The 26,032-nt window shown below is 49.9% G+C and overlaps 1 protein-coding gene across 4 annotated transcripts in view; it reads right to left on the bottom strand.

Moving 5' to 3' along the window:
• Positions 1-1,686: 1,686 nt before the first annotated feature.
• LOC138814584 (sarcalumenin) overlaps positions 1,687-26,032 on the bottom strand; it is a 47,424-nt gene continuing 23,078 nt past the window's right edge. For 2 of the 4 annotated variants that reach the window (XM_070003600.1, XM_070003598.1), the window contains exons 2-6: positions 11,231-11,332; positions 10,076-10,171; positions 6,948-7,064; positions 5,981-6,214; positions 1,687-4,971 (exon numbers count right to left, since the gene is read on the bottom strand). In XM_070003600.1, coding sequence (XP_069859701.1) covers positions 4,160-4,971; positions 5,981-6,214; positions 6,948-7,064; positions 10,076-10,171; positions 11,231-11,267 — 1,296 coding nt within the window. In that variant the 5' untranslated portion in view covers positions 11,268-11,332 and the 3' untranslated portion in view covers positions 1,687-4,159. Of the gene's footprint in view, positions 4,972-5,980; positions 6,215-6,947; positions 7,065-10,075; positions 10,172-11,230; positions 11,333-13,349; positions 14,670-26,032 lie in introns of all 4 variants that reach the window. The other 2 variants (XM_070003596.1, XM_070003597.1) reach the window with 2 other exon arrangements.

Raw genomic sequence — 26,032 nt, 5'->3', positions numbered from 1 at the left:
ACCTCAATACATTTTCTGATAAAAATTACTTTTCAATACTTTGAATTGTGTTATATAGCAAGAGTCAAAGTTCTGGCTAACCATTAAAAAAAAAAAAATGAAGCAATTCTGAACTTTGCCAGTTTGTGAAAAAGAGAAAAAGACTTGGGATCAGAAAGGTACAATGTCACTTAACGTAACGCAAAGCAGGTAACCTAGCATGACCCCCAGGGAGAGCCAGGGGTTGGGCAGAGCTCTGGCCCTCTCACTCACACATGCCATCATCCTAATCACTCTGACCATTGGTCTCATCCGTAAAGCATGAATAATGAATAAGCATGTTGCATGTATCATTTTTTTCCACCAGTCCTGGGGCTTGAACTCAGGGCCTGGGCATAGTCCTGAGCTTCTTTTAGCTCAAGGCTAGCACTCTACCACTTGAGCCACAGCACCACTTCGGGCTTTTTCTGTTCATGTAGTACTGAGGAATTGAACCTCAGGGCTTCATGCATGCTAGGCACTCTACCACTAAGCCACATTCCCAGCCCCGTACCAGATCATTTAATCCCCACTATTAACTCTTCCCTTCTTCTCCCCCCCCTCCCCCCACCACGGAGAGACGATCATTATCTCTATTCTGAAAGTGAAAGGAGAGTTCAGTCATTTGCCTCAGGCTACGTATGTGGGGAAACCCAGGATCAATCCTGATTAATCAGATTCCAGTCTGTGTGCTGAACTGTGCTGTCCAGCCACCTCCCTGCGGGGCTGCTGTGAGGCTTACATGCAATAATGCACATAAAGCTCTAGTTGTTATGACTGTAAGTGTGAGTATGCTCATGCTTCCAGGCCTGAAGCTCAGGTACTTTTGGTATCTGGAAACCGGTTCCCTTCCCCAGAGACAGTGTGGGAAACACAGTTATAGAAAAATGTTTCTTTGTAGTTTCTTTATAGTTTCTCCTTAGGTTAAGAGGAGGGCACAACCTATGGACTATTTCCTACAGACAGCTTTATGTCACTGCTCTTGGGGCTTGAACTCTGGGCTTGGGTGCTGTCCCTGAGCTCTTCAGCTAAAGGTTAGCGCTCAAGTGGTCTCTACCACAGCACCACTTCCGGTTTTCTAGTAGTTGATTGGAGATAAGAGTCTCACGGAGTTTCCTGCCCAGGCTGGCTTTGAACAGCCATCCTCAGCTTTCAGCCTCCTGAGTAGCTAGGATGACAGGTGTGGGCTGCCGATGCCTGGCTACTCATGAGTTTTCTAAGGCCTTTTCACCTGCAACACCAGGAACTGACACTTTGGCTTTCTGTGACTACCTCTGCCCTACTCTCCCAGCATTCCTCACCCACACTTCTGCCTGCACACACTCTTCCATAATCTGTAATCCACTCATATATTCACACAATTACTCCAGCCACTCTCCCACCCCAGACTCTCCCCACCCCTCAACTGGAGACCATCCACATACAGCACAGAGATACAGTCAAACCAGGTATGTGGCACACACCTATAATTCCCAACACGTTGGGGACTGAGACAGAAGGATCACAAGTTTGAGGCAAGCCTGAACTACATAGCAAGATCTTGTCTCAAAGAAACAAAACAAGCAAGTAAAAAACCCAGTCACCTTCTTTACTGCTCCAGTAGATACAGCAACACATGAGTGAAGGGCTCCTATATGCCATGCACTGTGTTAAAGGAACGACAAGGTGTTAAAGAGAGATTGGAACTTTATTGAGACTTTTTTTCCCTGCTGAAATTTGAATAGAAAAGAACGCTGGAAAGGGTTGGCCACATTCCCGCACAGCCATTCAGATACTACTCCTTCTGGGGAATCTCTAGATGCTACATTTCCTCTACTTCCAGCTCTGCCTCCCCATCCAAAAAATAAAAATAAAAGAGAATCCTGGTTGAAATCTATCTCCATAGAGCTGGACAAAAGATAGTACAGGTTCTAACCTGTACTGGTCAACAGAGAAAAGGTAGGTCAGTGCATAAGAAGAGGAATAGAATGGAGAGACAGAAAAGGAAAGAGATGGAAGAAAGAAAAAAAATTCACAAGAGAGCACACTGAGAAGGCAGCCCCTCAAAAATACAAATATTGTGTGAGTTAGCCCCATTGCACCTGCTTCTCCCAAAGCAATGGTGACACTGACAGCTATGATGAGGTCCATACAATTCTACTTTTTTTTTTAATTCCCCTGACTGCATTGAATAAAAAGAAAGAAAAAAAAAAACAAAAAACAAAAACAGATGTGCCCAAAGCTAGCCACAAGCATGAGGACCATGAAAGAGAAAGGCACGAGGAACAGTCTCCCAAAAGGGCAAGTTATAGAGAGGAGAGATAAGGGGACTCTGTGTTTTAAAGGAAGAAAAGTCCAGGACACATTGAGGTGCATCAGTCCCGGCCACCAGGCTCCGTGGATGCCCCCATGCAGAAACGGTGGCTCTTCTCCCACTAACTTACTTCTTGGAGACAGTGTTGTGTGTCCAAGCAGCTCTGGGGGCTCTGGCTCTCTTGTGTGGAGGTTCTCCACAAAGAAGTCCAAAGCAGCAGCCTCCCTGGTAGAAGGTGCCAGCTGCTAAGAATTCAGAAGAACACAAGTTCCTGCATTGCAGTTCTCCATGTGGACCCCGTGGGACATGGGGATCTGCTTATGAGCCTGGGCCCTCAGAGGAAGGAACTCTGGCTCAGCCTTCCTCTGGTCCAGATGAGCTTCTGGTGCTGGTAGATACTCACGTCTTGTGGTCAAGGCATCCGTGGCAGTTTGCTCCCAAGAAGAGCTGTTGGCATTGCTTGAAAGTCTGCTCGAGATAACTCTGGGTCACCCCTGCGCACTCATGAGTTCACTGGGCATGCTCCATCAAAAGGCTGCCCAGGCCCCAGGCCTTCCCCTCCAAGGTGGTACTATGTGTGGGCCTCATGGGACTCTCACAAGGAGTTCTTTTTCTGTCCCCTTGGGTATATCATTTCCTCAATCTCTCTCTTTGATGATGGACACACAAATTTACACTCACTGGTGTTTGGCTGACCTGTGGTACATTCACCTGCCTCACACGCAAGTAGAAATTGAACCTTAGGCCTTGGTTGCCATAGGGGTAGGTGCCGAATGGCTGGTGCTGGATCTGATCCTAGGAAAATTCTGAGTTTTAAGTGTTGATGCATGAGGAAATGGAGAAGAAAGGAAAAGCCATGGTAATGGGATCCGGAAGCAGCAACGCCTCTGCCATGTGTTTCCACAGAGAAGCTGTAGAAACGGCCTCCCCCTAAACTTGGGAGAGGGTGGCTGCCCAGAGAAGTCCCCAAGACCAAGGAGCAAGGCCTCCACTGTCCTCTCTGAAACCCAGTGCCTTTAGGATCTGAGTTTTCCAAGACATGCAATAGACAAAGACACACTGCAAACCAATTAACCCCCTGAGCCCTTCTAGTACCTTCATTTCAGTCATTTCCAAGAGGGGAATGGCCTGAAGACACCACCCACTCACCCTCCTCTCATGGCCAATGGAGTGCCTGAGCTCCCCAGCTGAAATATCAAAGAAATGCCACACATAGGGAGACTAGCCTTCACCCTGACCTGGGAACTCTTGTTCGCTGGCACTGGCATCCTCCTTGGGGAAACAGGGAAGAGGTTCCTGGGACAGGCTCAAAACCCAGGTAGATTCAGACTCCAGAGATTGTCCACTGCTGAAAGTCAACTCAAGCTTGAGAGGGAACTGAGGATGGATGGGGAACAAACAAAAGACTGACTGTGTGTGGAGGGAGTTGACACAGACCTGACAACTCGGCATCATTCAGGCTTCACTATCTGCCCAGCTTACAGGGGCAAGGAATTCCAACTGCATATAGCTTATTTGACCCTCATTGAATTAGCAGGCACTAGAACTTAGCTGTTCTCTGTCCCTCCCAGACAGGACCCAGGAAACGCAAGGGTTGCTGCTGGCTCTTCCTCAGCCAGGCTTCCTCACTGAAACAAGACAAGCACACTATAGTTCACAGTTTCCACTTTCTACCCCCACTAGATCCACACACCTGCCCCCACCATCAGCCTCACCCCAACTCCCAAATCTCCACTGTGTACGGATTCTCGCCAGTGTGACTCAAAGGGTTAATAAACCAGGACTTCTCAGACATTTAGGATGCAAGCTCATTCTCCAACAGGGACCCGAGAACAGCTACACACAACCCTAGTGCTTCTTGTAGCGATTCTTTGGGGTCTCGCCACACCCTGTTTTGTCACAGTTGGGAACACCTGGATTCTTCCCAAGCCCAAGGCTTCCCAGGAGGCCGGGGAGCTCCTGGGTTATGGCCCGCTCGATCTTCTCCAGAAAACAACCTCCCATGTAAGAGCACTGTTGAGAGAGGAGTTTGAAATTGGAAATGGGGTTGATGCCAAAGAAGTCCTTGTAGGCCTCACGGTTGGGAAGGTCAAACTTGCTGACATTGGTCTTTGCCAGGATGGTCTTGAAGATGTAGAATTTATCAGGATCCTCCACAATGTCCTTAAAGACCAGTTCTCCATCACTGAAGAAGGTCATTTTGTCCCTGTAAGTCTGAAGATAGCGGTCAACCAAAAGGGCATGAATACGGACCCGGATGGCATGCTGGCGGATGAAGGCGATCTTATTCTCCAACCTGTTCTCAATCACTTGGTTCAGATCTTCCAGGAGGGAGATCTCTTCTTTGAGGAACAGTTCCCGGTGGGTGTCAGGCTTATAGTCTTGTGGCCAGAAGGAGCTGACATAAACCCGAGGGGGCTCTGTGACGTTGATGAGAGGTGCCAAGCTCCAGAAGAGGGCCCCGTACACACGCATGAGCATCTGTGTTGCCAGATTGTCTGCCTTGTTCAGGATGATCCTTATCTGGGACTCACGTCCCTTCAGCTGGCGGAAGAGCGTCTCCAGCTCCAGACCTACATCCAGCTTGGTAGGGTCGAAAACGACAAAGATGAGGTCAGCTCTGTCAATGAACCACTGGCACACGTCGTTGAAGGGATAACCTTGGGGAGACAGGAATGAGAAGTCAGGCTGACGGCGGCTCACACAACGCCCTTTGCCTCTCCCTCCAGAACAATTCTATTCATGTGTGGAAAGAAGTCATAGCATTGGGAATTTTCTGGGTTTCTAAAGAACTATTGAGAAATAAATTGTGTATCTCCTGCCTTTTGTCAGCCTTCAACCAAGAACAGCCTGAACTCTGCTTTAATCTACAATGGGATCCAAGTCTCCAGGGAAGCGAAATACTTGCTCCAAGTAGAGATTTTCCAAATGTCTTAAAAGATCTAGGGCAATGGCAAAGATGTTGGGAAAAAAAAAAAGTCATGGAAGCAGAAGAATGAGAGAGGATGCAGGGTTTAGAAGAAACACAGATATACTATCAAGACCTGTACAGGAATTTGGCTTTGCCACTGGCCAGGAAGAGAGTATGAGAAGAAGAGCAGTAAGAAAAGAGGACTGTGCTGTTATAAAGGAGAAAAGCACCTAGTTAATGCACCTAATTAAAGCGGTGCCCATGATATTTTAGTGCCTTTTCCTTCTTTCTTCAACTTTCTTGTTCACTAAAGGAGGAAATAAGAACCTCCTGGGCTGGGAAGGTGGCTCAGTGGTAGAGCGCTTGTCTTGCATGCATGAGGCCCTGGGTTCGATTCCTTAGCACCACATAAGCAAAAAGCCGAAAGTGGCACTGTAGCTCAAGTGGTAGAGCGCTAGCCTTGAGCTGAAGAGCTGAGGGACAGCGCCCAGGCCCAGAGTTCAGGCCCCACGACCGGACCCAAAAAAAAAACAAAAAAACTCTACCACTTTTAGCCACAGCTCCATACTGGTTTCTGAGTGGTTAATTGGAGATAAGAGTCCTCACAGGGACTTTCTGCCCAGGCTAGCTTCGAACCACAATCCTCAGATCTCGGTCTCCTGAGCATCTAGGATTACAGGCATGAGCCACTGGCATCTGGCTAGATGGTTGGTTTCTAAGACAGAGATCCTGCTGTTTAGAAATGGGTGCTAAATTACCTCTCTCTTGCTGCTTGCGGTTCTCAATGATGCCTGGTGTGTCCACAAAAGTGACCCGCTCTAGAAGTTTGTGGGGAACTTCGATACCAATCAGCTTCTCCAGGAAATTCTGGCCGAACTTCTCCAGGGGTGAGAAGGACCTGGCACTGTCAGCAGCCATGACAATGCCCTCGATGGTTTTGAGCTTGGGCCCATGCATGAGGACTGTGAACTCGGAGGTGGTGGGCTCAGCACCTGCATGGGTGGGTGAGATGTGTGCAGACAGTGATCATGAGGACACCACTGCAAAAGACGTGGGAGGCAAGGAGCCTCAGAAGGAGTTGGCCACAGCACAGGATATATGTGCTATGCTAGTGGTTCCTTTTTTCAATTTACTTGTGGTAAAAGACACAGAACATAGCATATACCATCTCAACCGTCTTTAAACATACAGTTCAGTGGCAATAAGTACATTTGCACTATTGCAAAACAATCACCACTATCCATCTCCAGAACCTGTTTGTCTTCTCAAGCTACAGCTTGGTACCCATTAAACACTAACTCTTACAACTTTCCCACTCCCAGCAACCTCTACTCTACCTGTCCCTATGAATTTTCCTACCGTAGGTAGGTGTGACTCCTCATATGAGTGGAATCATACAGTTTGTGTTCTTTGTGCCTGGTGTTATGTCACAGATAAGGTGTCAGATATGTCTGATGCATCCTGACAATATGCATCATTCCTTTCTAATGCTAACATTCCACTGTACGAACAGACCACATTTTGGTTATCCATTCATCCACCCATAGACATTTGAGTTGTTTCAACTCTGGGCTCCTGCTGAATCATGTGGGCATGGTGTGGCTGCCAGTCTCTTGTATGTGGCTCCCACAATCATATTGGAGATCTACATAAATATTGTCATTTTTTTCCTAATACTTTCACATACGCCATTCAACTACCAACAGTCACTCAGACATTGCTCACCTGTATAGAGCTGGTACCGAGTATCTTCCAACCCTAGGAGGTAGTTTATCATGGTGGATTTACCAACACTCCACGGCCCCAGGAACAACACCATTGGCTTGGAAGTAATCTCCCCATCTGTGGGAAGTAGGAATTAGGAACAGGAGTGAAAAATGGTAGATCTACAATGGAATTCAATGCCTCCATCAGAAAGAATGACATTGCCCCACTTGTTAGGAAATGGAAAAACTTGGAAAAAATCATATTAAGTAAAGTAAGCCAGGCCCAAAGAAACATAGGTCCCATGGTTTCCCTTATTTGCAATATCTAGTATATGTATGAGTCAAGCAGAAAAGGTCAGATAATGTGATGTTAGGAAAATGAACCCTTAGATATGTATTTTAATGTTTTTTTCTTTCATGCATTTGTTTCTAACTCATTTATAAGATTATTTCTTTGTTGCTTTGTATGTCCCTCCCCCACAGTATAACCCCTTCTTTCACTATATTTGATGTCAGTATAACTTGTGGAGGAGATGGGGAAAAACAAGTCATTTAAGGATACAGGTGGACCTGTTGCAACAATGAGAAGTACAAGTTGTCATGTCGAAAACGAGCTTTACAATGTTGGTGGGGGGGGGGAAGATTGGGGGGGAGAGGCTGGGAAGGGATGGGAAGGGTAAACAAAGGAGGAGGCTGCAATGCTTGATAAGAAATGTACACATTATCCTGCCCATGTAATTGTAAACCCTCTGTACAGTATGTTCACAAAAAAAGAAAAGAAAAATGGTAGATCTCATTGTAGGAGCACTATGTCCAGAGAACTCTGCCTCCCCAGCTGTTGTCCACTTGGGTTGTTGGAGTCTGTGGGGGGAGGGAGGGGATCCGTGTACAGCAGTCAGTCTCACCTTTCTTGCTCTCTAAGTAAGTACAATTACTTAGTTAAAACACCCCAGAAATCATGGTTTTGACCTTACCTAGATATCCTTGGCACATCTTCCTGTACCAGCAGGAAAATCTAAGTGAATTAATGCACTGGCTCAACACTACCCTGGGTGAGATCTCCTGGCTAAACTTGGAGGATAATGGTTCATAGAAAAGGGAAGTCAGGGCTGGGAGTGTTGCTTAGTGGTACAGTGCTGCCTAGCAAACATGAAGCCCTGGGTCCCATTCCTCAGTACCGCATACACAGAAAAGGCCGGAAGTGGTGCTGTGGTTCAAGTGGTAGAGCGCTAGCCTTGAGCAAAAAGAAGCTCAAGGACAGTGCCCAGGCCCTGAGTTCAAGCCCCAGGACTGGCCACAAAAAAAAAAAAAAAAAAGAGGAAGACAGAGCCAGGTACTGGTGGTAGGATTCCAGGCATGCACCTCTGGTGCCCAGCTTTCTTCTCAATTTTTTGAGACAGTGTGTCACAATGCAACCCAGGCTGCCTCAAACATGAGATTTTCCTTCCTCAGCCTTCTGAGGACTGGGATTACAGGCTTCTGTACCCTAACCTTGTGCCCAGTACAAGGGTTCATGTATAGCATATTGCTTTCAGATATCTTACTGCATGCATATGCAGGACTGTAGATACCCTATCATCACATTTTTGTGTGCTGGTGCTGGTGCATGAACTCATGCTCTTTCTTGCTAGTTTTGATTGCTGATGATGTATTCATGCCATAAACCATGCCTCTAATTCAGCATTTTGCTAGTTAATTGGAGATGGAATCTCGTCAACTTTTCTGCCCAAGCTAGCTTTGAACTGTAATCCTCCAGGTCTAAGCCTCCTGAGTAGCTTGGATTATACAGGTATGAGCCACCTTACCCAGTTGAATATGATGTCTTATAAGTGGCCAGCCTGGAAGTAATACTGTGTTCCTGCTCCTTCCTTCCTTGCCTGTAAATACCACACATGAACCCCATATGGCTGAGGGCAGGAGGATTGGCAGGCTGAGAGAGTGGCAGATGTACGGCTACAGAGATTTCACCAAAAGCCATGTTACAGGCCCAAGTGACACCAAGGCCAACTCTAAACCTGAGAACTCAGACTGATCACGGCTAGGGCTTCCCAGTGCTGCTGTTCCGGCTATCCACGGCAGGGGGCATTGCAGGCATGTGTGGGAGGCCAGCGATGGGGCCAGCCATGAGCCCCAGGGATAGGAGGTCATGCAGAAAGCTGGCAAGAGACTAAGGAAAAAGAGCCAAGTCCAGAAAGTGAGGGCAGAAGCCAGGAACACGGGCCCTTCTTGCGGAGCGCCACTCCTGGGGCAGACGGCAGCCTCCTGGCCTCCGCTGCTTTAAGGCCAGAGTTTCCTGGGAGGGCCATGCCATGCTTGGTGTCAGGGCTAGAAGGCCAGTGCGGAGGACAAGGGGAAGCCCCTGGGAGACCTTGTGACCTCACAACAGGGTCCTGGAGGCAGAGAGGAGAATTGGCTCGTAGGCATGCGAGAAACAGTACAGGAAGTTGTGGAACAGGGAATGTTGCCTTAGAGAAGAAACAGTCACAGGCCTGCCTGACTACCTAACCAGATTCTGTTTCAAAACATAACAAAAAGGGTCTAGACCCAAGGAAAGCCATCTGAGAAGAGAAATAGAGAGGGGAAAAGAAATCCCAGCTGATTAGAGGCTCAGAAACCGCCATTCTTGTGTGAACAGGGAGCCTTGAACGGCTCTTGAGCATAAGAGGGGTCTAAGCTGGCATCACCGCCCAGGACATCAAGTCTACACTTCTCTGTCAGCTGTGGGGCTTGAACTCTGTCCCTAGGCTCTTCAGCTCAAGGCTAGTGCTCTACCATTTGAGCCACAGCACCACTTCCAGTTTTCTGAAGATAAGAGTCTCACAGACTTTTCCTGCCTGTGCTGGCTTTGAACCGTGATCCTCAGATCTCAGCCTCCTGAGTAGCTAGGATTACAGGCAAGAGCCACCAGTGTCTGGCTAAGTCTGTACTTCTGAGACATGCACACTAAACAATGAAATGCTGCCTGCCAAACCCTGACAGAGCTCTGCACAGGACTGAAGTCCCGGGCCTGCGCACTCCTCAGGACAGCTGGGCTCTGGCACTATAACACACCTTGCTCCTGGAGCTTATGAGCTGCACTGAGCCACGCGGTCACTAGGGGAGTCTGGGTGGCTCAGAGGTTGCCCTGACACTGGCCCACTGCTGTACCTGTAATCTCATGTTGCCGAAGCTCGTTGTATTTGTACGATTGCTCCAGAGGCTTGATGGATGTATGGTAGATCTTTCGAAGCCGCTGTAGCACCGCTGTGGGGGGGGGGGGGGCAGAGAAGAACGAGGGGAGAGCATCAGGCAAGGTGGACTCCAGGTGCTCTCACTGTAGAACAATCTCACACCCCAGGCAAGTGGGGAACAAGGGCTGTCTGCAGCCCAGAAATGGTGTGATGTGCTCACACTCATGGTGACCAGAGTTGGTCCACATTCCAACCATTAGAGATCCTCAAGAGCACTCTCCTACCTACCCGCAAAGCCTCTTGAGCTATTTTTCTAGGAAAACAAAACAAAACAACAACAAAACCCCTCTCTCCTCCTTATCCCAGAAACACTGACCCATGGGAAAGTCCTTTCCTTGGAGACAGAACCCCATCTCTTTCTCTCCACCATCCACCCTGCTTGGGCAGCCCTAGGCCATGAGCATAAGAAGCTAGATGCCCGGCAGGCCTACAGCACGGCCACCCTGGCCTGTGCCCATCACCGCAATCCCCACTGCCCCTAAGAGGGGCCGCACCGTCCTCCTGGGGCAGCAGCTGGTAGATGCCAGATGTGCAACACGGGAGGACCGTGTGGCTCCTGCCCAGAGCGATGGACAGACTGAGGGTCAGGCTAGCAAAGGTCCAGCCCTGTTCTGCCGCTCTCTGGGCTGGGTGCCAAGAGCAAATCATCGCCTAGCTCTGAGCTTGGCTAGCTCGTCACAGGAGACAGCCCACTAAAATCCTTGGGTTATTATGAGGATGGAAATGAAATGACTGACACGAAAGAGCTTTGTAAGCTTAAAAAAAAAAAAAAAAGCACATGGGATAAATCCTTATGAACCATCCTCCCTCAGGGTACAGAGGCTGGCACGTCCTACAGGTGGCTGCCCCGGAATCTGCCCTTCACACTTACATTGAGCCTTTTGCTTGGATGGCCTCCCGGCCCTGCTTTGGCCCCTTTCACAGAGCCCACACCTCTGGGGCTCTCCACTTCCTCTGGCTGTGGAGTTACGGCCGCCTGCGCCCTCCCCCCCCCCCCCCCCCCCCGTCACCTCCAAGGCTCTGCCCAAGGACAGCCCTGGGCTGTCCCAGCCTGTCTCCCTCCTCTCTTTACCTGAGTAATCATCGGCTGGCTTGTCTTCATTCAGCATCAGGGTTTTCTCGATGTGGGAGCGGTCCCTCAAAGGCGCTTCCTCACTCACATCCTCTGCCTCTTCTAGGGAGAGAAACAGGGAGTCAGGACAAAGCTAAGGCAGATGAGTACTAAGTGCTCAGATGTGGACCAGGGCTGGGCCTCTAGTAGGTACTGAACAAAGTTACCAGTTTGAACTGAACTGAGTTCTGGAATCTGAAAATCTGAAGTCAACATCTAAGAGCCATGACCGGTTCTATTTATTCAAGGGAAAAAAAAAAGTATGGAGTGCTGAGCATGGCAGAGCACACCTGTAAGCCCTGTACACAAGAGAATGAAGCAAGAAGGCGGCAAATCAAGACCAGCCTGGGATGCATAATGCAACTCGGTCTCAAAACTTACCTAAATAAATGAATGCATTGAATGACTATTATGTGCCAAATTGGAAGTCTCAGGATGGAATACAGTGGGGCCCATCCTGGCACAGCTTCTGTTCTTCTGGAGCTCTCTTATAATCCAGAGGGATAGAGCTGATCATTTTTTAAATTTAATATGCAAAAGGCTTTAAAACAGTGAAGAAGCTGCAGGAGGAAATCTCCCTGGCACTTGGAAGGCCTAAAAAGTGTACGGAAGGCTTAGCAGGGATCAGGAGAGGCCTCTCTAGGGTCTGCTGCTCCGCAGGAGTTAATTAGTGAAGTAGGGAGAGGGGTGGGCTATGACACAGCTGTTTAATGAGGGAGGGAGGGACGGGTGCCACAGAGATGAAGAACTGCAAAGGAGCTGGGCAGGCAGCTCCCCTGAAGGTCTTTTACATCTCATCCCAAGGCAACTGGAGTTACTGTGAGGCTCTAAGCAGACAACCCACCAATGGAATGCACATCTTATCAAGACTACACTAGCAGGGAGCAGGGCAGAAGGAGCTGCTGCAGTCTATCTAGTGTGTGTGTGTGTGTGTGTGTGTGTGTGTGTGTGTGTGTGTGTGTGTGTGTGTGTGTGTGTGTGTGTGTGTGTGTGTGTGTGTGTGTGTGTGTGTGTGTGTGTGTGTGTGTGTGTGTGTGTGTGTGTGTGTGTGCTGGGTGGGGTCAGCTGTCCTTCTAATCAAGCAAGCAAGAGATGCCAACACCTTCATCCTCTGCTGCCAGTCCCACACTTGTGTTGCTCATGTCCCCGGGGCCTTAAGGTCACAGCCATAAGGTCTTTAGCCAAGTTGCCTACACAGAGGATCACAGGTTAGGAAGACGCAGACTTAAGCCTGTGGGGCAGGAGTCCAGTATCAGCCATTCTATCTCCCAAAGCATCTCAGAAGATCAAACCTAAGCAGACCCTGATCAAGACCCAGAGCAAGAAGGACCAAGAAAATGAGAGGACCTTACTGATGTCAGAACTGGCCCCTTTACAGAGCATGCAAGTGCCTGACAGGTAGTATGTGTGTTGAGGCAAGCTGTGGGAAAGCCATCTGGGCAAGTGACAACCTGACCCCAACATCGACCCTGAAAACCAGCTTCTAAGACACTGTCCACACAGACTGGGGTGAGGCCTGCAGGTCCTGCCATCTCTAGCATCAGATACATCTCTAACTCTACCTGATAGCTTTCCGCTGCCCCCACCGTGTTCTCCCATCCCCCGGCCCTCTGAGGAATGCTCTGACCTAAGTGTGTCACGGTCAGCTTGAACTGTCATGCCAAAATCCTCAGCCCTCAGTTCCAGTTCCCCATGCTGCCTATGGAAGGCCTTCAAGGGGAGACCCAGTTACCTCTCCACGAAGTCAACACCTGAGGTTCCCGTCTACCCTCCACCTCCATCCACAGCCAATCCCGGAGCCTGGAGCCTGCCATCGGGCTCCTTGTCCTCAAGACACTGGATTGGCTTTAAAGGTAGGTGGCCATGTCCTTCTAGACCTCACTCAGCAACTCCACAGGTGACAAGAGGCTACCTGACAGTAGCTCCTGGGGTCAGGGTCCACAACAAGACCCCTCTCCTGGCCATCCCAGGACTAGCTAGGGGCTCTCCTACCTACTCTGTCCCCCTACATGCAAGACTTCCATCAAGCACATGACCGCCCAAGGTGTTGTTGGGGTTTCCCTATGGGATTCAATCCTACCCTGGGTGGCAATGATAGGATTCCCCCTCCCCTGGGGTTTCTCTTCGGGCTCCTCCGCCCCGGCGGCCTGGGCCTCACCGCCCTCCTCCGGCTCTGTGTTCAGGTCCTCTGTGTGGTGCTGGGCTCCTTGCTCCCCAGGCTCCGTAGTTCCTGCTGCTGCTTCCTGGGGTTCCCCAGCCTGCTCCGAGGCACCTCCTTCTTCTGAGCTAGCCCCGTCGCCACTGTCTTCTCCAGACTCCTCTTCAGATACAACTCCTCCTTCCTCCTCGCTGACGCCTTCTTCTTCTTCTTCTAGTTCTTCCTCCGAGGAAGCCTCATCTGGGCCCTCTTCAGGCGCCTGGTCCTTGGAGGACCGCGTCTCTCCAGTCTCCCCAGCCCCAGAGTTCTGAGCGTCACTGGACTCTTCGCCAGTCTCTGCGGCCTGGCCAGCCTCGCCCTTGTCCTCAGCCCCCTCCCCGGCTTCTGTGTCCATCTCGGCCTCTGACTCTATCCCAACTGATGCGGTGTCTGATGCTTCTTCCATCTCTGTGGGCTGATGAAGGGGCGCTGTGCTCCTCTCGTCTTCTGTCTCTGGGGCATTGACCTGAGGCTGGACTTCAGCACCCTCGCCGGTTTCCGCATCTGCAGCAGACCCGGATTCCGCGGCGGATGCTGACCCTTCCGTATCCAAGGCTCCATCCAGATCTGCTGGCTGGTGATCAGATCCTGGGCAGGCCTGGTCTGTCTCTGCGGCAGGGGCCTCTTCACCCTCCATGCCAGAGGAGACTCCCGTGGCTTTAGGCGCTGTGCTCCCCTCTTCTGCTGCTCCCTGAACAAGGCTGTCTCCTAGAACCCCCTCAGCTGCCTTGGGGACTCCACCATTCCCCACCTGCGCTCCTGCCTCCCCATCAACAGCCCCCTCTGTGGAGAGCCCCAGCCCAGCCTCCTCCTCTCCTGAACCGTGCTCTGGCCTCTCCTCTTCCCTGGGCCCCTCATCCCCTCCTAGAGGAAGGCCGCCTCCCACCGGCGATCCCTCCGCGCCCTCCCCAGGCCCAGCAGCATCCTCGGGGGAGGCTGAGTCCGCAGCTGAGGCATTGGAGACGCTGGCTTCGGGCTCAGAGCCCGGGCCGGTGGCGGCGGGGGGGACCCCAGTGGTGGTCTGCTCCGAGCTCTCAGCCTCCCTGCCGTCTGGGTAGTGAAGGAGCAGATTCTTGTCTGGAGGGGCCGCATCTGCATAGAGCGCCCTTTCTTTCTCCTCTAGACTTGCGTCTCCAGCAGAGAAATGATTCTCCAACAAATTGCCAACATCTTCTGTGCCACCCGAAGCAGGGACTTGCAGTTCTAAATGATTAGAACATGATTGGTCAGTTCACAGGGTTGGCACTTGTGCTGCTTCTCAAGAGTCTACGCAATCTAGCTCCCTCTCCTGGGAGGGTGTGTGTGTCTGGCGCCCTCCCATAGATCCGGGAGTTAGACTGACCTGCTCTCCAGAAGCAAAGGAGTGGCTGGCTGCACTAAGCAGAGAACCTCCTCACCCCCAAAACCCTGACACTGACCTTCCAGTCTCCCCCACTGAGGTCCCAATGATTGTTTATAGATGGAAACTTGGGTGAGCCCTTCCAGTCCCCCCTCAACCTTGCTGACGAGGCACGTGCAGCCTGGCTCACGAGGAGCTACTTCCAAGGTAGGACAAACGCTTGTACATTCCACCCGTTGTCAGTTCCTAGAGTCATTAACTAGCAAGCTTTTTATACTACTATCAGCAAAGGGGTGAAAACAGGTGTTTGCAGGCTAGATAATCTTAGGTTACAAGGCAAAGTACTTAGGGGATTACTTGTGGCTCTCAACCTTATTAAGTCACACATCTAACCCTGTCCCCTTAAGGGCAGGCATTTGCTGGCCTTGCTACCTCAGATTAGAGGGGACAGGGCCTGAGAGGAGATATCCAAACAGGGCCTGGGCTTTCCAGTGGCCTCGGCCAACCTCTTCTGAGGGGGAATCCCCTTCTAAGGGCTTGTAACTTTACTAGGAGAGCAGAGGGCACAGGAAAAGCAGGCAGGAGAGAGCAAGCAGCAGCCCAGTCTGTGCCAGGGTCAAATTTAATGTCTCTGAAAAATGAGGTGAGAAGCAAGGGTTGGGCCTGTCCTTCCTGCTCCTCCCAGACTGGGCTCTGTCTCGGGAGGAGGCCTACCCCGGGAGGGCCGTGCAGGCACGTGGGATGCAGAGACCTCAAGTGTCCTGTCTTGGAGTGGCGGAGGCAGCCTGTATTCCCCTTGCCTCTCAAAGCCTCTTGCTCCCCCTCTCTGCTAGAGATACCCCTTCCCAGGCTAAGCCTATGGCTGTCCTCTCTGACTCCATAGACAAAAGGCTCTCCATCTTAGGGTAACCCCTTGCCACTTCTCACAAAGCTGGGGTAGCCCCTGGGCATCAGGAGCAAATAGCTTCTCATTTATTTCCACGGCCAACCTGTGTCAACCTCAGAAAGACAGGGAGCTCTAGGGCCTTTGTTAGAAAGGAGTCCTGTATGTTCATGTAGAAAACTTTCCCTTTAATAGACATGACCCCACTTAACCTCCCTGACGACTGCCAGACCGATGTTAGAGTCAAATTTGGATTGCCTCAGACACAAGGCTACCAGGTGGCTCTGGGGTGACCAGAACCCAGAATTGCCAACTTCTGGTCTGTACCAGGTCCAGGGGCACGGGGAACCCCTTTCCCCTAAGACCTCAGCCTCTGCCTACATGTGCCTGCACTCCACGATCATGTTCCTGGCTCCTGAATGGCAGGAACTATATCTTAATTCTGTGTTTCCAGGGTCTGCAGGCCCCTGCCTTTCCCACAAAAAGTCTGTGGTTACATGCGAGTTCCAGTATGTTTTCCTGGACATGGAGCTGGAGGTCATGCACGTAGATGTTCTCCGTGAGACTTTTTTTTTTTGAGGGGGGGGTTCGGTCGTGGGCCTGAACTCTGGGCCTGGGCGCTGTCCCTCAGCTCTTCAGCTCAAGGCTAGTGCTCTACCACTTGGGCCAAAGCGCCACTTCCTGCTTTTTTCTTTTTGCTTATTTGGTGCTGAGGAATGGAACCCAGTGCCTCAGGCATGCAAGGCAAGCGCTCTACCACTGAGCCACCTTCCCAGCCCCCTAGATGTTCTCATTAGCGCCTAAATACCTCTAAGTTCTGGTTTCCTCAATCTCTAGCTCCCCAAACTCTCACCCCTGGAGGGGAATCCATGGCAGAAACCTGGTTTGTCCCAAGGAGACTAGTAAGATTAAATACCATACAAAATACGTTTCTGCCAAGTAATACAAAAACGTTATTCTCTGTGCTGGATAGTACAATATGTTACTTGCTTTTTGGAAATCAAGTATTTATGTTGCCTTGTTTTACAGGTGAGGAGACTGGAACCAGAGTCATGGAAGGTTCTACCAATGTCATGTGACAGGAGGACCAGCAGCCTCAACCTGGGAGCTTCATGGAGATGCACATCTCAGATTCCAGCCCAGACCTATTGATGAGACCTTTCCTTCAACCAGATGCTCAGGTGATTCATTTACATGTTTATTTGAACGGTGCTGGTTTACACCACCCCAAAAACCTGCCTCTCCACCTGTGGTTCTCAGCAATGACAATAGGTTAAGGGTCATCTGATTATTAAATCCCAAAGTCCCTCTTCTTCCTCAGTAGTTCTGATTTAAATAATCCAGGGTGTGGTCCCCTCAACAGGACTTTAAAAAAATGATCTGGGAACGGTGGCTCAGTGGTAGAGTGCTTGCCTTGCATGCATGAAGCCCTGGGTTCGATTCCTCAGCATAAACAGAAAAAGCCGGAAGTGGTACTGTGGCTCAAGTGGCAGAGCACTAGCCTTGAGCTGAAGAGCTAAGGGACACCGCCCAAGCCCAGAGTTCAAGCCCCACCAAAAAAAGTTCAGTAATTCTAATAGACAAAAGTTGCAAACCACTGCAACTGTCAAGACAAATAATCCTGACTCACAGCCTCCTGTTTCCAGCCCTTCCCCATTGGAAGGATGACTCCAAAGTTGAGGTGGGTCTCCCCAGGCTTTTGTCTTAGAACAGCAGCAATTGAGGCCTTACCCTGGGCAATCTACTTCCTTCTATAGGTTCCTGATGTCAGATAATGTCCATGGCTATGACAAGGAAGATGGCGTGGTAGTGACAATGATGCTGGTGATGACTGCAGTGGAGATGCTGATGATGACAACCTTGGTGATGATGATGGCACTTTGGTGACGAGCGGACAAAGGTGACAAGATGAACGGCCTGTGGCTCTGATCTCCTATATAACATTTCCAATATTCTCAAGAGTCTCTGGTAGGAGTAAGAGGCCTACATACTCCCAAGGGGCACGAGGACCCCAGATGTTGGGGGTTTATCATGACCTCACACTACTGTGTCTTTCCACTCCTGGACCCTGGACAGGACCCTGTATACATTCACATTTACATCTACATCCTTCCCATCTTGGGGTCAAACTTTCCCTGAACTTCTGCTCAACAATTTGGAGTGAAAAGGACTGAGGGTGGCTGGGTGCCACAGGTTCACGCCTGTAGTCCTAACTACTCAGAAGGCTGAGATCTGAGGATTGGGGTTCAAAGCTAGGGCAGAAAAGTTCTCGTGGGACTCTTATCTCTAATTAACCACTCAAAAACCAGCAGTGGCTTTGTGGCTCAAGTGGTAGAGCACTAGCTTTGAGCACAGAGGCTTAGGGACAGGGCTCAGGCCTTGAGTTCAAGCCCACAACTGACAAAAAAAAAAAAAGAATGAGGATGATGGTTTCACATCCTGTGACCTTCCTTTCCTGGCTAAATATAACTTCTCTGATGGAAAAAAAAAAATCTCTCAATGAAACTGTCCTATTGGGCCCTCCAGAGCTCAACTTCAGGAAGCAGCTGGGCCCAGCAGACCCAAGTTTGTCCTGGGAGACATGTCTGATATTTGGAGAGTCAACCATCATGGGTGGTTCAATTCTCTAAGATCTGAGGGAGCCCATGTCCTTTCCTCCCTCTTTCCCTGGCCTCTCTACACTCTTGGTGAAGCCCCAGTTGCTGGAGCTGGAGGTGTGAGAGGGCACAGAGGTCCTGATGAAATGAGTCTGGGTCCATCTCAGGACATGAAGTACAGTACTGCGTGTGCTGCTGCCAAGCTAGCCACCACCGCCCCTGGACAGGCCTGGGTGCTGACGTCAGGACCCACGAATAGCAGGCCCCCTGCTTGGCCCCAGAGAGCAGCCACAGCCTAAGTCCTGACAGGCTGGGCCCCGGCCTACTCAGAGCCAGGCCGAGCGCTCACAAGCCAGTCCTGCTTCTCTCCAGGTGTCCCCTCGGCATCAGCCCTCTGCGAGCCGGACTTGCAGCGGCTCTCACCAGCCCCACAACCCCTACAATAGCTCTGGGCTATGCTCAGTTCCTCTCTCCTCTCCCTGCTACTGGCAAAAATGCACCCTGAGTTTGTTTCCTCGGCTTCTCTCTCATTCCACGGCACTTTCCATTGATTCAGAGAGCTGTGGAGTTGCTAGTGGCCCTCGAGTCCAACTGAAGAAGAGGAAGCTCTGGCCAGGGAAAGGTGCTTAAAGGGCCTGCCTTGAGGACAAGGTCAGGCTAGGACACTGCCATATCTGTGGCCCTGAGTCTCGAGCACCCCAGATGGTTTACTTGCTAGGGTTCTAAAAGAATTCCTTAAGAGGAGAAGGAAGACAAAAACCATTTAGGGGTCTGGGAATATGGCTTAGAGGTAAAGTGATTGCCTAGTATACATGAGGCCCTGGGTTCAATTCCTTAGTACCGCATAAATTAAAAAAAAAAAAAAAAGGCTGGGAGGGTGGCTCAGTGGTAGAGCGCTTGCCTTGCACGCTTGAGGCCCTGGGTTTGATTCCTCAGCACCACATAAGCAGAAAAAAAAAAAGCCGGAAGTGGTGCTGTGGCTCCAGTGGTAGAGCGCTAGCCTTGAGCTGAAGAGCTGAGGGACAGCGCCCAGACCCAAAGTTCAGCCCCACAACCAGACCCCCCCAAAATAAATTAATAAATAAAAATTAAATTAAAAAATCACTTAGAGCAGGGCACTGGTGGCTCACGCCTGTAATTCTAACTACTCAGGAGGCTGAGATCTGAGGATCATGGTTCAAAGCCAGCCTGGGTAGGAAAGTCAGTGAAACTCTTATCTCCAATAAACCACCAGAAAACCAGAAGTGCTGCTGTAGCCTTGAGAGCGCTAAGCCTTGAGCTGAAGAACTGAGGGACAATGCTCAGGCTCAGAGTTCAAGCCCCACAACTGACAAAAAAAAAAAAGAAGGCTGAGATCTAAGGATCTCAGTTCAAACCCAGGTCAGGCAGAAAGGTCCTCATGAGACTCTTATCTCCAATTAACCATTCAAAAACTGGAAGTGGCGCTGTGGCTCATAATGGTAGAGCACTAGCTCTGAACAAAAGAGCTGAGGGACAGTGCTCAGGCCCTGAGTTCAAGCCCCTCAACTAACAACAATAACAAAATCACCTAGGGTTAGTTTCCCTCTCTGTACTATCTGCCCTCCTTGGATCTATCACTCCACTCTTTATAGAGGGGGACCAGTGGAAGGAGACTGACAATCACAACTCCTTTCCTCTCCCTACCTGTCCTTAAAAATATCTTCCTCTGGCCTCCTCTCTGTCCTCTTCTCCACCATTCCAAGAAGCCTACCTTATGGGATCTCTTCACATGTGAGGCTCAGGCGAGATCCTGTCCCAGCCTCACTGCAACGTCATGGCTCCAAGGTAGGTCTGTATTGTGTTATTCTTTGATCCTCCTCACCGCCCTCTCAGGCAGAAAAGGCAAGAACCATCAACCTCTTGTGCAATGAGGGAGCAGGCCCAGAACAGGTAAGAGGTCCGCTAAGCAAGCCATTCCAGCAGAGCTCCACCCGGGGTTGGGGAGTGGGGTACACTGGCAGACTTTCAACCACAGAGCCCAGGCTCTACTGTTGGGCTACTGGGTAGATGTGCATTTCACAAGGTAATTTAAAGACCACTGAGGCCTAAGACTTTCCATCCCAACTCTTCCTCAATACTCAGTGCCAGGGAGCACTGTCCTGAAGTCAAAAGTGGAGATGTGCAGAACCCAAAAGCTTTCATTTCATTGCCGTTTCAAGTACGCATCAGTGTAAACTCCATCCAACCTGCCCAATGCTCCACAGCAGAGATTCCTAACAAAGATCTGCTGAAGGTATTCTTCCACAGGACCTCTCATCCATTTGGACCAAAACCAGGGTGCCCAAAGTTGTATAAAGTACAATACCTTCTGCCATCACTCAGTTACGCAAATTAGTCATCAGTAATAAAACCCCAGGCTGTGCCTGGATCCATGAGTCCCAGGGTGTCAGGACCCCAGCCCTGAGGGGCAGAGGATTCCCAAGTCATCCACCGGTTGCCCCTAGCCCATGCATCAGCTTCTTACAGGCTGGGTTTCCAGTGCAGCTCAGAGCACGTCAGAACACGGAGTCCATGAAGCCGGGGTAGCAGCCTGACCTTTCCTTCTTCTGGATCTTGTCTCTGAACACTCTTGGACTGGGCGGTTGTACGTCAATGGTGTCTTCCGCTGCCTTTCTTCTGCTTGACCTAATTCTACAAAGTAAATATTCATGGCCCAGGGCCCTTTGTTCTTCCATGTCTTAGATGAAGCCTTCATCTGATAATTTGGGATGGATGATGGCCCTAAGGACCTCAGCAGGGAAGTATTTTCCAGAAGACAGGTTGTCTGCATCCCCCGAGGAACCACACCACCCCCTCTGGCTATTCTTTTTGGCCTTCACCTCTTCTTCCAGACAAGAGTGTCAAAGCACAGTGGAAGAGTCAGCCATTTTTTTGGAAGGTTTCTTTGGCTTCCTGGCGAAGCTTCTAGACTCCAGGCTAATCCCACCAGGACAACTTGTCCCTGGCTGGACTGCAGCCCTAAAATGATTCACCCAGGGGATAGGATACAATGGTGAAAGCAGTGATCAAAGAGAACCTTTGGATCTGGAAGTTGAAGAGATCATCTCAAAGATCCCCAGTCTAATTACTAATGAGCAAAAGAAACCCTGAGCAGGGCACTGGTGGCTCACGGAGGCTGAGATCTGAGGACCACGGGTCAAAGCCAGCCCAGCAAGGAAAGTCTGTGAGACTCTTATCTCCAAAAAACCACTAGAAAGACCGGAAGTGGTGCTGTGGTTCAAATGGTAGAGTGCTGAAGAGCTGAGGGACAGTGCCCAGGCCCAGAGTTCAAGCCCTATGGCCGACAAAACAAACAAACAAACCAAAAACAGAAACCCTGAAAACTGCTTGTCCCAAGGCCACCAGGCTCAGTGGCTGTCTCTAGAGAACCCAGCTTTCAACCATCTCTAAACTAACTCCATACTAGGCCACATTCCCATCTCCATACCCTACCCTCTCCGACGATGGCAACAGTTTGGTTTGCTTTAGGGCAGTGGCTTTTAAAAAAAATATTTAATGTGCAACCATTTCTTTTCTCCTTTTTTCTTTTTGTGCCAGTACTGGGGCTTGAACTCAGGACATTGTTTGAGCTCTCCTGTGACTTTTTCACTCAAGGCTGGTGCTCTATCACTTGAGCCATGCCTGCAGGTTCAGAAAATGACTTCTTAGCCCACCAAACCCTTTGTCATTTTACAGAGAATCGAAAACTAGGCATTATGCTTATATTTATCATCTCCTGCCTACTCAGGAGACTGAGATCTGAGAACTGACGTTCAGAGTCAGCTTGAACAGATAAATCCATGAGGCTTTTATCTCCAAATAACCAGGGGAAAAAAAGCCTGAAGTGGAGGTATGTTTCAAGTGGTAAAGTGCCAGATGTGAGCCAAAAGCCAAGCAAGAACAAGAGACCCTGAGTTTAAGCTCCAGTATCAGCATGCACACGGGCATGCACGCGCACACACACACACGCGCGCACGCGCACACACACACACACACACACACACACACAGAGTACTGAAGACTTCAACACAATTGTTTTTAACTTATAGAGAACAGAGTATTGACAGCATAACTTTATATCTCCACCTCATCCCTAATTCCTTGGATAATTGCTTTGAGAGGTACAGAGAGAAATTGCTAGAAGTCCCACAATCACACACTTATACCCATCATATATGCCTAGAGGTTTCCAGAGTACAGATGAAAAGCAAAGATGTTTGGAAGAAGCAGAATGTTAAGTCCTACCACTCAGCATAAACTGGTTGTTAGAAGAGATACTCTATTGAGCAACCAGCACAGAAACCCTTGCGAGGATCTTTGAGCAATAATCTTCTCCATTTGGAGGGGCTGCGCGTGGTAAGAGGAGGAAGGAGGGAATGCTCAGGCCAGATTCTGAGAGATGGAGGCAAGTAGCCAATTCCCTCATCTCTCAGTCTGAAGAGATCCAATCTCCTGGGATCCACAGGGAGAGATATACTTGAAGGGCTGATGGCTTAACTTTTGGCACCAAGCAAGAGAAGATACACAGTAAGCAAAGAATAACCTCTGCTAGGACGCCTTGAGTTAAAGTCAGAGCCACTGATGTTGGCCGACCCATGTATTCCCCAGCCTAGAAGAAGGGAAGTCTGCTTGATTCTTTGGATTAGAGAGCTTAGTAGATCTGACAACCCCTTCCCCAGCCTGAACCGTGACCATAGCCTGAGGCTTTCCTTTGCTGTACCTCTCGGGCTAAGGAAGCTTCTGGCCCCTCAACTGAGAGATGAGTTCTCTCTGGATGCCCTTGGAAGTCAGGAGAGCTGAGCTCTGGCCTTTGCTGCTTTACCAGCTGCTATGACCTTGGGTTTCTCCTTAATCCTCCTGTACCCAACTGTATCCCTCCAAAAACTACAGATCATAATATCTGCTTTGGCAAATGCCTCAGGGTGTGTGCAACATCAAGTGATGTTTAAAAGCTTTCAAATGTCAGCCATGATAACCAGTATTTCCTAGAAGAACAAAAATACCTGGCCAAAAACCCAAATTCAGAGTGGCCAAAACAGAACCTGCTTCAGGCAAGAGTCAAGCTGGCTCACTCTTCCTCTGTTCAGTCAAGAGGCCAGGGGAGATTTTTCTGCCCAGTCCCTTTCTTTCCTGCTGCCAACTACAAGTCTCTCCGGCAGGGTTTGTAAGGCGCCCGGGGGAACCTTGCTCTCTTCTGAGCCTTTGGCTGGTCTGGAGACAGAATCCGGCCTGGACTGTAAGTACTCCCAGGGACCACGAGAACATCCTGCTGAGCTCAAAATAAATAAATAAAATAAAATAAAAAACAACCAAACTCTCTCTCTGAGACACTTATCTCCAATTAGGTATCAAAAAACCAGAAGTGGAGCTGTGGCTCCAAGTGGTAGCACGCTAACCTTGAGCAAAAGAACTCAGGGACAGCACCCAGGCCTGAGTTCAAGCCCCACAACTGCCAAAAAGAAAAAGAAATTAAGTAGTCCAAACAGCATAGTGATACTTTCCTATAATTCCGTTACTCTGAAAGTGGAGGTAGGTGGTCACAAGTTCAAGGCCAGTTTTGGCAAAGTTAATGAGACCTTAACTCAAAAAAAGGGTGCAGGCTGGGAGCATACTTCAAGTAGTAGAACATGTGTCTAGCACGCTTGAGGTCCTCGGTTCAATCCCTAGGACTAAAGACAAGCTCTTTTCCTCCCTGGTGTGCCTGGACTTGCTCATTTGTCCCAACAGTTGTCTCCACAAAGGATGCTAGGCCAGAGGCACCGGAGTAGACCTGAGGTCTGGCGGGTTCCCATAGCATGGTTCTGTGTAAAGGATTTTAGGAAGAAATTAAGCTGCAGCCTTTGCCAGAAGGTCTGTGGGATTCCCAGTGTTACCATAAGAATGCAGGGAGGATCTTGCTATGGTCTCTAGCAGAAGACAATAGACAGTCCAGTCCTACCAGGATAGTATGAAGTCAGCTCTTAACTATCTCCGTTTGGGACAATGAGGCCACAGGATTTGGAACCAAAAGAACCCTCTATAGAATGGAGCAAGGAAAGAATCTCCATCTTTCGTGCGCCACCAACAGCACAAACTCAAAGAAGAAACCTGCTTGGTGGGTGGAATGCCACAGGCCAGACGTCTAACATTCAGAACGCATGAATGGGGCCACTCTAGAAATCTCATGTCTGCTTTGGTTGCTAAAGCCTCTGGTTTATGTCCCCAAATGGCCTGAACCCCTGAACCTCGGATCCATGGGACGCATTTCTCAGGCCAGACCCCTAAGGCTGCTCACAGCTCTCTGGATGTGGTATGAGTCCAGGGAAATCATTACAGACAGGTGAGCTAGAGAGAGCAGCCTTCTGTGGTGGCTCATCAGGAGCCTGAGTTTCCTATGTCCCATCCCATCTTCTCTAATATTGAAACTGGATGAGGCTCTGGCCACCACAGAGCCCTTTGGGCCATTATGTAGTTTTCCTTTGGCAGCCTGGTCGCCATGCAGAGGGCCAGGGCAGGCCATCCACTCCTCAGTTCCCACGGGGCTCATCCTGGAGAGAGAAAGGTCAAAGCCAAGGGCACTGCTGGAGCAAGTGCACATTCCGCGCTGCCCCTGCCTCGAGGGTCACACGTAGCCACCTGCAGGCTACACTGGAGGGGCTCGGCAGGCCAGTCAGCCCTCAGGGTCCTCTCGTCTAGATGAGGCCCAGAGCCCGCACAGAGGGCTGAGGGCTCTCTTGTGTTAGTGTCCCCGGGATAACGAGGTGCTACAAGCTTAATGTCTTCAAAGGATAAAAATTCATTTTCTCGCAGAGATCAGAAGCCTGGGCTAAAGCATCAACACAGCCATGCTCCCTCTGAAGCTCGTAGGGCAAGACTCGCTTTGCCGTCCCAGCTCCTGGTGTCTTCTAGCAATCCCCAGCTTACAGCTACCTCCCCCCAGTCTCTGCCGCCATCTTCACAGGACCTTCTCCTCCATCTAAGTCTCTTCTCTTCCCCATAAGGAAAGCACCATACTGAATTAGGGGTCATATTTTCTCCAGGAAGACCTCATCTTAATAAACAAACAACATCTACTCCCAAATAAAGGTCCTATTGTAAGGTACTTGGATTAGGACATCACTATATCTCTTTGGGGAGCACAATCCAACCCATGATAGATGTCCTGATGCTGACGTGCCTGGAAGGTCCTCCTATTTCCCAATAGGAGCCAGGCTCACCTGATCCCTGTTGCTCAGCCCATGTTCCCACCGCACTGCTCATAATGCCTTCTGGCTCCAACCACTTCAATTGCACAGATCCCTTTCCCTGGCCTCAATCTGCTCATGTCTGAGATTGTCCACATTGAGGAAACTGACAGAGCCTGCCTTCCGTGGCAGTGACCAGAAGTGACATGGAATGGGTGGATGAACAGCTGGATACGTGGAAGAGCAGTGCAAGTGTGTCCTACTTTCTCTTTCAGCTTGAAATCTCTAGGTCAAGGACTATACCTAGTACCTCTTTACGTCCCCACAAGTTCTTTAAAAAGTACTGGGCATAGGGCTGGGAAGGTAGCTTAGTGATAGAGTGCTTGCCTAGCATGCATGAAGCCCTGGATTTGATTCTTCAGTACCACATAAACAGAAAAAGCTGGAAGCGGTGCTGTGGCAAGTGGCAGAATGCTAGACTTGAGCAAAAAGAAGTTCAGGGACAGTGCCCAGGCTCTGAGTTCAAGCCCCAGGACTGGCAAGAAAAAAAAGATATTGGGCATAGACTCTTGCTGTTCACAGTT

Source organism: Dipodomys merriami, unplaced genomic scaffold (genome assembly GCF_024711535.1).
Source record: "Dipodomys merriami isolate MVZ:Mamm:240054 unplaced genomic scaffold, mDipMer1.0.p SCAF_60, whole genome shotgun sequence".
Taxonomy (NCBI): Eukaryota; Metazoa; Chordata; class Mammalia; order Rodentia; family Heteromyidae; genus Dipodomys; species Dipodomys merriami.
Note: the sequence above shows the minus strand (reverse complement) of the source record. Positions and strands in the feature narration are given on the sequence as shown.